The sequence below is a fragment of the Rissa tridactyla genome, chromosome 1 (genome assembly GCF_028500815.1).
Source record: "Rissa tridactyla isolate bRisTri1 chromosome 1, bRisTri1.patW.cur.20221130, whole genome shotgun sequence".
Taxonomy (NCBI): Eukaryota; Metazoa; Chordata; class Aves; order Charadriiformes; family Laridae; genus Rissa; species Rissa tridactyla.
Window position 1 is genome coordinate 76,734,923 of NC_071466.1, and position 16,193 is coordinate 76,751,115.

General features: G+C 44.4%; 1 protein-coding gene across 4 annotated transcripts in view; it reads left to right on the top strand.

Moving 5' to 3' along the window:
* PLCXD1 (phosphatidylinositol specific phospholipase C X domain containing 1) overlaps positions 1-16,193 on the top strand; it is a 36,516-nt gene that overhangs the window by 18,376 nt on the left and 1,947 nt on the right. For all 4 annotated transcript variants that reach the window (XM_054188968.1, XM_054188967.1, XM_054188966.1 and 1 more), the window contains exons 2-6: positions 2,766-2,908; positions 7,646-7,782; positions 10,657-10,785; positions 11,944-12,099; positions 15,156-15,339. In XM_054188968.1, the coding sequence (XP_054044943.1) occupies positions 2,766-2,908; positions 7,646-7,782; positions 10,657-10,785; positions 11,944-12,099; positions 15,156-15,339 (749 nt within the window). The remainder of the gene's footprint in view (positions 1-2,765; positions 2,909-7,645; positions 7,783-10,656; positions 10,786-11,943; positions 12,100-15,155; positions 15,340-16,193) is intronic.

Here is a 16,193-nt window from a genome sequence, read left to right on the forward strand (position 1 = left end):
GGGGAGGATTTACATTAAATATTAGGAAGAAATTCTTTCCTGTGAGGGTGGTGGGACACTGGAACAGGTTGCCCAGAGAAGCTGTGGACGCCCCATCCCTGAAGGTATTGAAGGCCAGTTTGGATGGGGCTTAGGGCAACTTGGTCTAGTGGGAGGTGTCCCTGCCCATGGCAGGGGGGTTGGAACTGGATGATCTTCAAGGTCCCTTCCAACCTAAACCATTCTATGATTATATGGGAAGGGTGGTAGCAGGTAAACCTGCACCCTTGAGTGCATCCTGGGAGTGCTGTTGGTGCAAAGGAGCTTGTGCCGGGCTGAGGTGCGGCTGGCCAGTGGGGCTTACAGGTCCCTGCTTCTCACTGGGGGGCTGTGTGCCTGCTTTGGTGGGGGGCGTGGGTGGCTTTGGGGAACAGAGGAATTAGGCAACCCCAAAGGCTCTGGAAAGGGAGCTGTGGATCGCAAGGAAAAGAGAAAAAGCAGTGCTTATAGTCAGGTCTCTGGACTGCGTACAGGACCCACGTAAGTGCTGCCATATGCTGGAGTGTTGCATCCTCACAGCTCCTGTCGGCTTCAGAGCTGGGGAAGGAGAAAGGCTATCCAATCTTTTGCAACTCTGAAATAGCAATGTTGTTTCAAGCATCTGCAGCCCCCGTCCGCGCTGATGCTACATGGTACGTAGACTAGAGCAGAGCAGGCCTGGGTGAGCAGTGGCCTGAGGTCTGAGGAAGCATGAAACACAGCAAAAGGGGACAAGATCAGCCGCAGACATCTGTTGTCTGAGCAAGGGGTCTGCAGGAGGCAGAAGCTCGGCATGTGAAATTGCAGAGCGAGAGGATGGGTGAGTTGGGCTGCCTGAGATCTGAACTTCTTTCCAAGAATAAGAATACCAGATGTGTCATATAGGGATCGTTTGCTTATGCAGGACAAAAAAGATCTACGCCGTTTTTTTTTTCTAAATAAATCTGTGGGAGTTTTTCCACTTGACTTTGCACATCAAATATTTGGTTTTTTAAAATAAGGAGACAAAGGGAGCAAGAGAGGTTTAAACCACTTCTTTCCTGCTTATGCAATGGGCTTGTGTGTATGGATAACCTCAGAGGTAGCTGCTCTTCACCAGGAGGAAAACCCCAGGTTGCACACCGGGCACGTGCAGCCTGTGTCACTGCGCCAGGGGAGGCCGGGCATTTCCCTCAGTCATCACGGTCCCATTCTTATCTTAACTGGGATGGCTGTAGTCAATGAGGCCAGTTCAAAGCCGCACCAAAGGCACAGCAAAGGCAGGCTGGACAAGTCATGCTACGTGCGTTGGCAGACATAAAAGCAGATACTATCAGATAAGTGCGGTGCAGACATAAAACTTAAGAATGCAATTCCTAAAGTTGCCTTTCAGATGACCCTATGCGACTGCCAGAAGAACCCCAAAAATCTATTGCACCATATTTAAGGAAACCACAGTTTCTTCATATAAACAGCATGGGTTACTTGTAAATCCAGAGAAACTAGCCACCTCCCAAAAGCAACCCAAAGAAGACTTTGGGGAGAAGCAATCATCTCATGAATGAATGTGCCAAGATGCTGCAAAAGGGATCAGGGACCAGTGAGGAAGTTTGGCAGAGCGCAAAACCTGCACAAGTACATATCTGACGGCCATTGCTGTAACGGACAAGAAGGAATCATTCAGCTTTTTTAAAAAGGATTAAAAAAGATGTAATATTAATATAGGTAAACACTGTGCTGGGATCTAAAAGAAAGAGTCCCACTACATAGCTGCGAAAAAGTCTTGAAAGCTTTCAAGCTAAAGTCTTGAAAACAGGGAAAAGGAAGGCTGGCTTTCATTCTCAAAAACACCACCTGAACTTCAGGAACATCCTGGAAAAGAAAATGGCATGTAGAGCTCGTCTTCATGTTCTGCACCATCCAGGAGAACACAGAATGAAAAATGAACAGGATAATTCTAGTAGGCCCTGGCGATGACCATGATTTCTCAGCTAGGTTTCATCCACTGGAACTCCTCCATGACCATTGCAAATTTTGCAGAAGATCCCAGAGAGGCTTGTATCCAAGAAGAACAGTTCCAGCATAGTTTTCAGGAAGGTCTGACCAAACTGAAGTACTTGTGATCATGTGCTCAGTAGGGGTGTTAAGAAGAGACATCAGGAGATCTTCTCAAAACAAGGAATAGGAAGATGGAAGTTTGCCTCTTTGACCCCAGAAGCCAGTGTGATCTGAAAATCCAATGTCCTGACATCTCTGTCAAGGCTTTTCTTAGAGGTATTGTTGTGACAGCTGAATTGATGCTTTGAGGTGACTGTTCTCCAGGGGCCTGAGGGTCGCAGACCCAGTCCCAGTCCTGGTGCTGCCATCAGACCCGCTGCCACGCTCCCAGGGCTGCAAAGGGTCAGGGAACAGATGTTGTTTCATGCTGGAGGTAGGTTACTCCTCATGATGTCGCAACTGCCGATGTAGATAGTCATTTCTCCATACCAATCAAGCTGCACGTATTTGTCTTGGCTCTATTTTTTTTTCAGTTGGTCAATCTACAAGCCCGAAGCTGGAACCCTCCCTTGGCATTGTGCTGGGGGACAATGTTATCAAAAGCAGTGTATGTTGCGGCCAAGGAGCTCTTGACATTTTGCTGCAACTATTTGAGAGAAGGGTTGACATTTTATAGCATGTATAAATCCGTTCCGCACAGGTGCAACGGCATTAATTCAACGCCAGTATATGCAATGGTTTATTCTTTTTCTTTTCTTTTTCCCTCCCAGAACACCCTGTGAAGCCCTAGAGCAGCCACTAATGGAAGGCCCTTTGCAAACCTCCACTCACGTGTGCCATGAAAACGGTCAATGGATGTCACGATTACCAGAGAAGCTCTGGGATATTCCCCTCTATAACTTAGCCCTTCCAGGTAAAGATTAACTTTTGTTTCCCGCTGTTTTGTTAGTGTGTCATTTAAGCATTGGAACATCCTGTTTGTCCCATTTCAGGATGGCTACGTTTATTATTTGGGTCAGTGTGTGGGAGAAGGTCTTGGGGGAGGGTTTGTGTGATGTGTGTGTACATATGAATACTTTGAGTCTGTAATGTTTGGGTTTTCTTAAAGGGGAGGGGGAAAAAAAGGATTATTAATTTTTTTTTTAAGGGAAGAAAAGAAAGAGGGACTTCTTTGCAGGCCCTGTGCATCATCTTGTCAGATCACTGTTAATAATCTGAGCATTTGCATATCTGGGCAGTGGTGAGATTTTCCGAATTTGTTCTTGCTGCTTCCTGCATAATAAAAACGTTTCCAAAGGGAGAGAAATAACGTTTTGCCTTACTATTTTTTTCTTTGTACTGTTTAAAAGAGGTCATGAAGGTATGAAAAGAGGAGGATGAAGACTTTTAGTTAACATATGTTTTTATTAAGGTAGAGCATGACTTTTCTGCATTACCCTGCTTACGAAAACTGGATTTTTCCTATTATGGGTAAATACACCTGTGCTATAGCTGGTGTCCTCATTGGTACTACATTCAGACCTGTGTATCATTTGTCTTTCTTTGGTCATATTATTGCTTAACTCTCCGCTGCCTTGAATAGATGATTTTTAAATTTTTTTTACTTTTTCACCTTTCTGTCCAAAGAAGTTATGGGAGAACATGTTTTCACTGGCACGTGGGGAGGCACTGGAGGACTGTCAGCTCTTGGGTGATTCCCATTGCCTCCACACTGAAAATGGTACTAAAGAGAAATCTAGCCCGTGTTTTCTCTCACACCTGTAGATGCAACAGGCAGTTTGTGTAGAAAGCGGCACAGCATGTAGATATACATTTTGTGTAGGCTACAGGGTCGCAGGTTAACTTTAGCAAAGACATGTATTTAGAGATAGTGGGAAAAATCAAGTCTTGTCTTCAGTGGGTGGAGCCCTGGTAGGACCCAAGAACCGTGCTGGATTTTTTTTTTTTTTGCTGCTCTTCATGAGATAATGGAGTGTGGCGTTTTTTTCAATTAAAATTGAAACCCAGAAACTTATTTCATGGTGACTTCTTGGATATGTAATTTAAATTGACGTAAACTTCAAAACAAGTGCGCCTCTGTTTTGGATAAAGCCTATGTAAGAGGACCCCAGGACAGCTGTTATAAAAAAAATAATCTAGATTTCTTATCAAGCCTGTAAGAGAAGAAAATAACTATCTATCTTATGACAGAAGAATGATGGGAATATTATCCTCTTTTTAAATTATTTTTTCCTTTTTTTTCCCTTTTTTGTTCCTCTTGCAAAAGTCCTTCAAAAAGTCAGTAGCATGCTCAGCGTTGTTTTTCTTTGTTTTTTGTGGAAAAGGAACTACGTTGTTTCTAAAAAGCTTTCACAGTGGTGTTTCTTGGACATTTTAGAAAGCTGAGAACTTGCTGATATATGCCTTTGACTTCCTGGCTTTTCCAATAATGGTGGTCCTGTTATTCTTGTGAATGTTTGTTGTTCTTGTACTATGCCTTCATGGAGAACAGGCAGGAAGAAAAGAACAGTTGAAGACAAGCCCATTTCAGCAAACATTGGAGGACTTTTCCAGAGCATTGCAGGCTATTAACTTGGCAGATTTTGGTGGCTGTCCAGCTGACCCACAAAACTGGTCTAGCCCAGGTCAGAACAAAAGCAGATCAAGACCAACTAGGTCAAGACAGCTCTGGCAGGTTTTCAGAGGGAGCAATGACTCGGGGAAGCCCAGTTTGGAAGTGGAAGCTTATCTCAGATAGAGAAGACAACAAAGGCATGCAGGAAACGTGAGAGAGTGCATTCTGAAGGCATTACGAGGAGACAGAGGCAGGTGTCAGTAATTAGTGTTGTGTTTGCACCAGGTTGATCACAGTGCTGCTGGGAGATGTTGCTTCAAGTGCTGAAGCTACATGGTTTTGTGATAGCTCACTATCTTAGCACTATTTGTTGTGTCATGGATATACCCATCTTCCTTTCATTACTGTAACTCACTGACATCACAAGAAGACTCCTAAATGAAAGGTTACTATCCGTGTGCTGATTGGCATCAGTAGATGCAATGTCCATCGGTGAAATCCTGTTCACTTCTCTCAGGCTTGGATTTGGTCCATGGGTATTTAATGATTTGACTCTTACGTCTTGTACGACAAACTTCTTTGACTGCATGCTCTCATTATCGATCTTCCAGTGAGCTTGGTTTGGGTGCTTAAAGCAGGAAAGTAGACAGAAACCAGACTTTAGAAGGGGATAAAATTGAGTGTGACATTAATTATTGACAGTTTCAAAGAATTTTCTTTATTTCAAATACAGTCTTGTCCTTTTCCTTGGCTACTTGGCCATTGGCACCAGTAAGACTGACTATTCAAGAAGGCGGTTCCTAGCACCAGGTAGCAATTTGTTTGACAGAAGGCTTAAAAAACAAAATGGTATGCAAATTCCTTGCAGGTACTCTGTAAAGATCCCAGCAAGTCAATTCACTGAGTTGTTAGCTTTTCCTATTGGTGCTTTATAAATCATAGAATCATAGCATGTGTTGGGTTGGAAGGGACCTTTAAAGGTCATCTAGTCCAACCCCCCTGCAGTAAGCAGGGACATCTTCAACTACAGGGACAACAGGTCGCTCAGAGCCTCATCGAGCCTGGCCTTGAATGTCTCCAGGGATGAGGCCTCCTCCACTTCTCTGGGCAATCTGTTCCAGTGCCTCACCACCCTCATTGTAAAGAACTTCATCCCAATGTCTAATCTAAACCTACCCTGCTCTAGTTTAAAACCATTCCCCCTCGTCCTATCGCTACATGCCCTTGCAAACAGCCTCTCCCCAGCTTTCTTATAGGCCCCCTTCAGGTACTGGAAGGCCACTATGGGGTTTCCCTGGAGCCTTCTCTTCTCCAGGCTCAACAACCCCAACTGTCTCAGCCTGTCTTCATAGGAGAGGTGCTGCTTCAGCCCTCAGATCATCTTCATGGCCCTCCTCTGGACCTGCTCCAACAGGTCCATGTCCTTCTTGTGCTGAGGGCTCCAGAGCTGGACACAGTACTCCAGATGGGGTCTCACGAGAGCAGAGTAGAGGGGGAGAATCACCTCTCTGGATCTGCTGGCCACGCTTCTTTTGATGCAGCCCAGGATGCGATTGGCCTTCTGGGCTGCAAGTGCACATTGTTGGCTCATGTCCAGCTTTTCATCCACGAGTACCCCCAAGTCCTTTTCCACAGGGCTGCTCTCTATCATGTCATTCCCCAGCCTGTACTGATAATGAGGGTTGTCCCGACCCAAGTGCAGGACCCTGCACTTGGCCTTGTTGAACTTCATAAGGTTTGCTTGGGCCCACCTCTCTAGCTCATCCCTCTGGATGACATCCCGTCCCTCTGGCACATTGACCGCACCACTCAGCTTACTGTCGTTGGCACTTGATCGAGTGCACTTGATCCCACTCTCTATGTCATTGATGAAGATGTTGAACAGTACCGGTCCCAATACGGATTCCTGAGGGACACCATTTGTCACCCCTCTCCATCTGGACATTGAGCCATTGACCACCACCCTCTGGATGTGACCATCCAGCTAGTTCGTTATCCACCGAACAGTCCACCCATCAAATCCATATCTCTCCAACTTAGAGAGAAGGATGTTGTGGGGGACCGTGGCAAAGGCCTTACAGAAGTCCAGATAGATGATATCCGTAGCTCTCCCCTTGTCCACTGACGCAGTCACTCCATTGTAGAAAGTCACTAGGTTGGTCAGGCAGGACTTGCCCCTGGTGAAGCCATGCTGGCTGTCTCGAATCTCCTCCATGTCTTCCATGTGCCTTAGCATAGCTTCTAGGATGATCTGTTCCATGATCTTCCCAGGCACAGAGGTGAGGCTGACAGGGCGGTAGTTAGCAGGGTCCTCCTTTATACCCTTTTTAAAAAATTAGAATAAATTTTTATAAAATTTATTTAAAATTTTATTTTAATTATTTTTATAAAATTAGAATAAATAACAGAACAGAAAAAGCTAGAAAAATCGCTGGTTCCCTGTTCTGAAGAAATTGTGAGTTGCAACAAGAGTTTCATCTAAACGTGGTGCAAGAGATGTGTCAGGTTTATTAAGGCTTCATAGAAGTAAAATGTTTGGGCAGGCTGTACTTGGCCGTGATGCTTAGCCTGCCCCTATGTAATTCCCTGTGCTGGAAAGAGTAAAGTAATTTTTAAAGTCTGTAAAAAGGTGGATCTTGTCCATCTATCACATGTAAACTTAGACTTGGATTTGTCTCTGAAACCAGGACTCTGAAAACAGGACAAATTCTAGATAAGTTCGGCCTTCAGCTATTTATTCCCTGAAAAAAAGTGGATTTTCCCATCAAGACAATTATTTCAGTAAAAGATGCTACTTTATTATGGTTTGAGGCAAACAACAGTGACGTGTAGTTTAGACGGGGACTGCTTTATTGAAAAGTCTCAATGCCTTCCATTCACAAGGATTTCACACTAAGCTTATTAATGTCAGGTGAGCAACCTCTGTATAAGAGCCCACCTTTTTGCCGTAACTCCATAGGCTGTCAGGCAATATAGGCGTGTGATATGGAAATGGGTTGGCGTGTCAGGTGTGCACATGCAATATAACCGTGTATTGTGGTGGTTGAGTAGTTAAGAAATTACATTTTTCTGTACATTTATGTTTGTATTCTACAGGGAGTCATGACACTATGACCTACTGCTTGGATAAAAACTCTACTGTTAGTGGCAATGAATCCAAGATGGTGAAGTTCTTAAACAAATGTATGCCCTGCATTGTGCACCCCATTATCATGAAGTGGTCTACAACACAGGTAACTGTTGTCTGGCGTTCCCGTCATGCCTGGGCAAAGTTGAAGCTTGTGCTGCAGTGCGGAGAGTGGTCACAGTCTCCCGTAGGCAATGAAAGAATAGCCTGCTGCCCAGAAATCTGTGCTCTTGTGAGATACTGTGCTTGGGTGACGTGGTTTAACCCCAACTGGCAACTAAGTGCTACACAGCCACTTGCTCCCTCCCCCACAGTGGGATGGGGGAGAGAATCAGAAGGTTAAAAGTGAGAAAGCTTGTGGGTTGAGATAAAGACAGTTTAATAGGTAAAGCAAAAACCACGCCGTCTCCAGGAAGGCAGGGCTCCATCACACGTAACAGTTACTTAGGAAGATGAACGCCATCACTCCGAGTGTCCCCTCCTTCCTTCTTCCTCCAACTTTATATTGCTGAGCATGACGTCACATGGTATGGAATATCCCTTTGGTCAGTTGGGGTCAGCTGTCCCGGCTGTGTCTCCTCCCAACTTCTTGCGCACCCCCAGCCTGCTTGCTGGTGGGGCGGTGTGAGGAGCAGAAAAGGCCTTGACTCTGTGTAAGCACTGCTCATCAGTAACTAAAACATCCCTGTGTTATTAACACAGCAGAGACAAAAATCTTGTTGCAGGGAATTTTTTCCATAAAGATTAAGAGAATGAAGGTGTGGTCCCTCACAAAAGGTTTAATTTTTTAAAATATCTAATTATTAAGGTAGCAGGTATCTCTTTGTTCCTTGCAAATGTATATTAAAGACAAAATTGGGGATCACGATTTAAGCGAGAGCTTTTGAAGATTTTTCTAAAGAACAGACTTTCCTGGCATCAAAGAGGTACCAAAGCTCTTTTCACTTTTTTTCTTATTGAAGTAGTTCATTATTAGGGAATTAAAACTGAATAATTGATAAATAGCAATAATTATGCCTAGGCTGCTTCTGTTGTATTTGAGCAGCCCTGGCAAACTGTAGGCTTAGACATTACCAGGTATCGGATATGTAACGGGAGCGGGGAGCTGATGTGGAATGGCACTCGCTGAGCACAGGGCCTTGCGTTGAGCTGCTTGTTGCTTCGGGACTTAACTCAGTATTAGATACCTCCTGACTTAGATACTTAGATACTTAGTTAGATACTCCAGCAACCAGTGGGTTGCTGGCCAGTGAAGTGGCCCTGTTGGTGCACTCACAAACTCCTTGCGTCATTATAGTAATTTTCAGGTCCAGACCCAGCGTGCTGAGTGGGAAGTGGCCTGGCACTGATGGGAAAGAGCCACGGCTGCCATCCTGCCCCTCCTTAGCTCTGCGGGGCTCGAGTTATCTTGGTGAGGAGGTGACTCCAGCCGTTGGTATCCGGAACAGAGATCAAGGAGCCCTACCAGTGGTAGGACTCGCAGTTTTCCTGGATGGCCCAGTGCCTAGGAGGTGGTGCCTGGCTGTTACGGGTGTCAGTCTAGAGGCCCAAATCTTTCCTGCGCAGTGGCTGGCGTCAGGTGTGCAGCTTTGACTCATGACCTGGATGCCTGGTGTGAGATTGCAGCAGCAAGCAGCGTCGCCCCCAAGGCTTCCTCTTAAATTTTGTCCTTGTGGGCAATGTTCATGCTGTCCGATTCAGTATGCAAATCCAGGTGACTAATTAGGGAGTCTAATTTGTCTAGTTTTCCCGTGCAGTTAAGGGAAAGAAATTAATTCATCCAAAGGGCAGTTCAGAGCAACTATTTCATCCGATGCTCTTTCTGGCCACTGAGGTTATATATGACTTACAGCCATATACATTCCCATCTCCAGCACACTCCAAGCGAAGGTGGGACTTGGTCACAGATCACTCCTTCAACTGCTCCAGCCTGGTGGAGCCCAAGCAGGCACAGAGAGAGCTGCTGGCCCGAGCCATCGCACCACCCGCACCCCGCGGCTGAGCTGCTCCCCAGCCCTGCAGCTCAGGCACCGCCTGGGGAGATTAAATTCCCGTCCTAAGGACAAAAATTTAGATGGTTGAAGCCAGGCAGGGTGAGCATCCTGCCATGCATCAAAGCTCTGTCTCAGCAGTGAAGGTACAATGCAGTTATTGAGGCGCAATGCCTTACATTCATTTAACTTTTGTTGAATCCTTTCTGACTTAAATCAGTACGGTGTGTTCTTTCTGCAAACTAAAAGTGTTGTCCATACAAGCAGGTTGAAGTGACACAAATTAACATTTAAATGTATTTAATTAAATTGATTCTATTTTCTTATGCAAAGAGAGCTTTGATACAGATAAGAGACATCATTTGGGACTTCTTGCCCCAGAAACTCAGCTTTCTCACCTGTTCTATTCAGCCCTCAAATCCAGTAGGAGAGGTCCAAGGAAAGTGGAAATAGAGGGGGACCTCTGTTTTGTAGGACTTCTACAGGTCAATTCAAACTTTTAAAGAGACTTTATCCTGAAAAAGAACAATAGCCAGTACTTTTTTCTATTTTTGTTTTTCCTTCTGGTGGGGATGAGTGAGCTCCGCAGAGACAACCATGATAAAGTCTTTGATCTAATAAAATAAATACAGCATTTCTAAGGTGCTGATTCTGCATTTTTTGTTCATATGAATAGTCTTGTGAAGAGCAATCGTGTATTTACGCACAGGTTAATGGATCCCTAACTTTCAGAGCGCAACAAGGACAGAGGTCTGAAACTAATCTCATCCGTACCTGCAGTATATGCCGCAGGGAGATCAGGATCTCTCTTGTCAGAGAGTAAAATACTTCACAGCTGTGACTTGCTGCCATATAGTGCCATTTTAAAGATGAAAGACCTGTGAAAAATGTCATAGGGCTAACTTTGTACACCCTTTTCAGCTTTCTAAACTGAAGAAACAAATCTCTCCCAAGCTCTCAGGACCTTTGTCTTCTGTTTCACCTTCCAGGTACTGACTGTGACAGAGCAACTTGAGGCCGGAGTTAGATATCTGGATTTCAGGATTGCCCACAAAGCTAACGATCCATCTATGAATTTGTACTTTGTGCATATGGTTTACACAACTGTTACTGTAGAGGTATTGTTCTTACCTTTGGGATAGCTATAAAAACAGTGCTGTTTCTTTTATTTAAGGGACATCGTAGGCTGACAGTGCTGGCCCAAGGTTTTCTGAGTAGGTTATTTGTTTTCCTAATGTGAGGACTTCCAACTAGAGAAAATCAGCCCGGCTGGAAGTTACTTTCAGCAGCTGCAAACGAGACTGGAGCATCAATCAATTCCTCATCCTCAAACAGGAGCTGCCATGCCTTGCTCTCCACTGCCTACCCCCTACCAAGTACTTGATGTTTCTGGGGTTTATCTTGTGTTGTCCCAGGGCAATCCCATTTCCTCAGAAAGGAGAGAAGTTGTTAAAGAGAAGAAGGTACTGAAAGCCTAATGACAGAAACATTTTTTTTTTTTGAGGAAAAAATATTTCACTGAAAGAGAGAGTCAAGTCTGCATCTCAGGATCAAATTACTGTCAGCTACTGTGGAGAAACTGCTGTGAGCTGCTCTTCGCATGTGGTCTGTGGAGTGACATCTTCTTTCCATTTGCTGGGACCAGGCACAGCTGGCATTTCATAGTGCAGCTTTTCATTTGTAGACCAACTGGCTAAACTTCAGTTTCGTGCTCATGAGTCTGAACCCTTCATGAGTCTGAACCCTTCATGCCTTGAGATTTCATGGTGACTGGCATGCTCATGTAAATCATTAGATGTAGTGCCTGAGTACCCTGCTAATTACATGTGGTCTTCAGGAAGTTGCCATTGCCCATAACAAATGGGGAAAACGGGTCCTGTCATGTTCAAGCACGCACAGAGGTTTTTACCGGTTTTTGAGTTTGCCACTAACACCTTGTTTGTCCTTAAAGAAGCTTGGGAAGATGGGTTTACTGCTAACCCACCTCCAAGCAGTAGGAGATTCATGGATATTATCAGAATACAAGGCTGTTAAGTGTAGTTTACTGGATGCACATCCAGAGCAAACCAGCACAGACCTGCAGAAAGTAGGTTTTCCTGGGGGGCATCTCTCTGGAACACCTTGTGGGCTGTCCGATGGCCATCCTCACGAAACCTACACTGATTTCCATTATTGCGATTGTGAGTCTACCCTACCACCAATGCTCTGCTGGTTTTATGTCCTTTCCCCTGCATAGCATAGATGACTTTCTAAGTTGCTGTGACTCTCTCTTGTAGGATATTCTGTGGGAAGTGTTAAGATGGTTGGAAACTCATCCGCAGGAAGTTGTTATCTTAGCCTGCAGGAATTTTGATGGATTAACCAAGAAACTTCATTGTCATCTTATTGCCTGTATAAAAGAGATTTTCCAGTGTAAACTGTGTCCCAGAAATGTAAGTATGAGATCCTTTTTTCCTCCTTTAAGAATGATATATTGCAGTGAGATCTTTGATTCCAAATTTTTAGGTATATTCTACTTTCTACTTTCACTGTATTTTTAGCCTAGGAAAAATAACAGTTGCAGCATCAGCGATAGATCTCTACATAATGAAAGTGAGGAGATAAAGCAACCACAATGTGGAGGAGGGAGTTAAATTTGTCTGTCATGTCTGTTGAGTTGTGGGACAATAGTAGGAACACAACTGCCATCCACTCACCTGAGTTTTGTTGTTCTTTCATTTTAAAAAAAGGAAAAAAGGAAAAAAAAGGGTGTGTGTTATAAATATAGTCCATACTATATTTATAGAATTTAAAGATTCCATTTTCTGCCCTTTCACAGCAGTAATTATAAATGAATTTTTATGCTATTTATAATAGTTTAGGTTGGAAGTGACCTCTGGAAGTCATCTGGTCCAACCCCACCAATCAAAGCAGGACCAACTTCAAAGTTATGTTGGGCTGTGTGCCGTCCATCCTTGAATATCTCCAGGGCTGGAGATTCCACCACCTTTGTAACAGCTTGATCCAGCATTTGACCACTCTCACAGCTTGGTGTCCATGAGGACCTCCAGGTCCTTTTCTGCAAAGCAGCTTTCTATCCACCTGCCCCCAGTCTGTCCTGGTGCATAGGGATAGTCCATCCAGGGGCAGGACTTTGCCTTTGTTGAGCTTCATGAGGTTTCTGTCAGCCCATGTCTCCAGCCTGTTGAGGTCCTTCTTAATAGCATCTCTGCCCTCAGTGCATTTCTGGTGGCATTGACTTTCTTCCTTGGATGTGAGCTGGAGCTGACCTTCCAACCAGCCTTGCTCTCACCCATGCTTTCAGTCACCCAAACCTCCAGAAAAGCCTTAATTTAAATAATCAGAAATTATTTGATTGCTAAATTTTAGAAGTTGAGATTTTTAGCCTCCTCTTTTTTTTTTTGTTTTACAAGGTGCGGGAGCTTTTAGCAGTTAAACAATTAACATTTCAAAGATGCACAGGAACAGAAGGTTTTCTCTGGAGATGTGAGGGGTACGGGATAATGATGACCCTGTTTGCGATTTGAATTCAGCCTTTGAAGCTGGTGTATTGGATGAGTATTACCATTTCAAAGCATTTTGTACAGCAGAGTTAAAATAGAACAATTCTCAGCAAAACTAGGGGATTCTGAATATTCAGGCCTCAGCTGAATAACTGAAGACCTGAGTGACACCGTTTTATTTTTTTCCCCAAATAACTTGAGTGTGTAAGTTGTGGATGAGCAGAGCAATACTGGAGAAGAGGGTCAAATTTGCTTTCAGACACACGGCCAGCTCTTAAGAAGAAAAGAAGTTATTAATTGCAAAAGAGGGAAGCTGCTGCTGGTGATGAACGAATGGTTTGAAATCACCTGGCTGAAGAAAGAAGAATGTTTCTGAGTTGTGTCCAGGGGTAGGGAGGAAGGGCACTGGAGGAAAGAGAAGACAAGTACTTCCTTCAAGCAGGAAGACTTTATTTCTGTGGGGTCCTTGACCAGCACAATGGACCTCACCATTTTTGCAAGTGATACCACTGCAGATTAGGTAGCTGTGGGGCTTTTCAGGCTCACAGATTCAGATTTAACATCAAATAGCCAAGTGCTTGCTCACTTATTCTAAAATAATCTGGTATCTACTGTCTTTCAAGAACTGCAACTCTGTCATCGCACAAAAGTATGCGTCAAAGTATTTATTAAGCAACCGCTAGGTAGCGAGGTTTGTATGTAGTACTGGCACAGTCCGCAGCATGACAACATTACATTGCGTTTCAAATTTTAATTTGCCTTAACTATTCGAGGTGTCTTCCTTTGATCTAGATTACTAGGGTTTAAATATCCCTCGTTAGACATCTACAGTTTCATTTCTGCTTTGTTTGCAAAATAAGCACCTGTGCTCACATACACATTTCTGGTAGCTGTTTTTTTCTTTTCTTTGGCTCTTATCCCACACTTTTTTTTCTAAGAGTTTCCAGCTTTAGAAAGGCAGCTGGACTAAAGCAAAGGCTTCTGTCAGCCACAGATTTTTGTAGTTTGGGTAGCTTGTGTCTTAATTTTGCAGTATTTTCTGACGTAATTGGGGCTCGCACTCTTTCTTGGATGAAGTAAGAAGGATTCCCATGTTTATTCAACCCTTGGCTCTCTTCAAAAATTTACATAAAGCATTTTCAACTGCCTTTGGCTTTTATTTTAATTAATAAGTTAATTGGAACATCAAAAAGCCACCATTTCCTTTTCACAACCAACAGACACAGCTTTTAACCACAACATTCTTAAAAAACCAATACCTATTAAATGCATTCATTGGTTTTGCAAGTAAAACTAGTTAGAGGGCCTCAATTCTGTCTGCCAGTAACATTTGAGAATTGGAAAATGTCATTTCATATTGAAACACTTAAATTTAATGGACCTGTTTCAGCTGGTCGGTCTGTCTGAGAAAGTGTCTGACTCAAGTCTTCCCTTCTCTCAATTCAAAATATCTGGAGCATCCCAATTTCAGAAACTTTCCGCTTAGAGAAATCAGAATTAACACATCTCTTGAAGACTCACATTTAGCCTTACCAAGTCTTAAGCAATTCAGTTTTCTTTGATGGCTACAGTGACAAATTTGGGTCATCTGCCAAAATTATTCCCGCTTCTCTCTGTCTGTATTCCTACAGCTGGGTGTAGGGCTTTGCCTGTGCCCCGCCCCCACCTCCTTTCACTGAACAGGCTGTGTCTTCCTCTCCCAGCAAATTCTCAGCAGCGGTATGTGCATGGGGTTGGTTTCTTCTTACACAGGTGTAAGACCTTGAGTTATGGACTCTACCATAGTTGAATCATTTGAGGAAAAGGAGGAATCTGCTGAAGTTCCCAGGCTCCTATTGCTCCTGCAGCTTGTAACCCAGCCAACCACCTACTGGGCTGTGCACTTAAAAGCTTTATTTGAACTGAATCTGTGCCTCTCTACCAGTATTTGAACTTCGGGAACACTGCTGTGTTGCTACCTTCAACCTGGGCATGCTGTCTTGTAGGTGGTGCCGACACTGCGGACCATGTGGCAGCATGGCCATCAGGTGATAGTCTCCTACGAGGAGGACATGGAAGTGGAGGAGCACTGTGAGCTGTGGCCTGCCATCCCATACTGGTGGGGAAACAAGACTGCCACTCGCGCACTTATCCAGTATTTGGAGCGCATGAAGCGGATGGGCCGTCCAGGTAGGCACAGGGTGTCACCGGGGGGAAACAGGGGCAGGTACAGCAATGCCAAACAGATAGGAATTTGGGTGTCCGTAGCATGATGGGATATAACCACTTCGTGCATGCTGTGTGCACAAGAGGTGCTCGTGTTGCTGGGTGCTCTGCCCACCCATCGGCACGTGCAACAGTTTGGTGCTGCAAGTACATGTGTCAGCGTCTGTACGTGCATAAACTATATAAATAGCGGCAGACGCTTCACTTGCGTGACCCCATGGAGAAGTCCTCAGCACAGAAGGGTTAGCTGGTGTCCTTCTCACAGGCAGGAGCCTGCTTCCACAGTCCAGTGCTTGCTGCTCCGGGGAGACCTTATTGCGGCCTTTCAGTACTTAAAAGGGGCTTCTAAGAAAGACGGGAACGGACTTTTTAGTAGGGCCTGTTGCAATTGTACAAGGGGTAATGGATTTAAACTAAGAGAGGGTAGGTTTAGACTAGATATAAAGAAGAAATTTTTTACAGTGAGGGTGGCAAAGCACCGGAAGAGGTTGCCCAGAGAGGCGGTAGATGCCCCATCCCTGGAAACATTGAAGGTCAGGTTGGACGGGGCTCTGAGCAACCTGATCTAGTTGAAGATGTCCCTGCTCATTGCAGGGGGTTTGGACTAGGTGACCTTTAAAGGTCCCTTCCAACCCAAACTTAGATAAATTTAGCTAAACCGTAACGGTTCAATAAGCAAGCTTGGTTCAGTAACTATTTACTACATCGTGCAGTTGCAAGACGGGGAGACAGTCCACTGAAACAGTCCTAGGGATATGAAACAATACAGAAAGATTGTGAAGTTACTGTTTTAATGATTCCCAGAAGAATGAGATCTG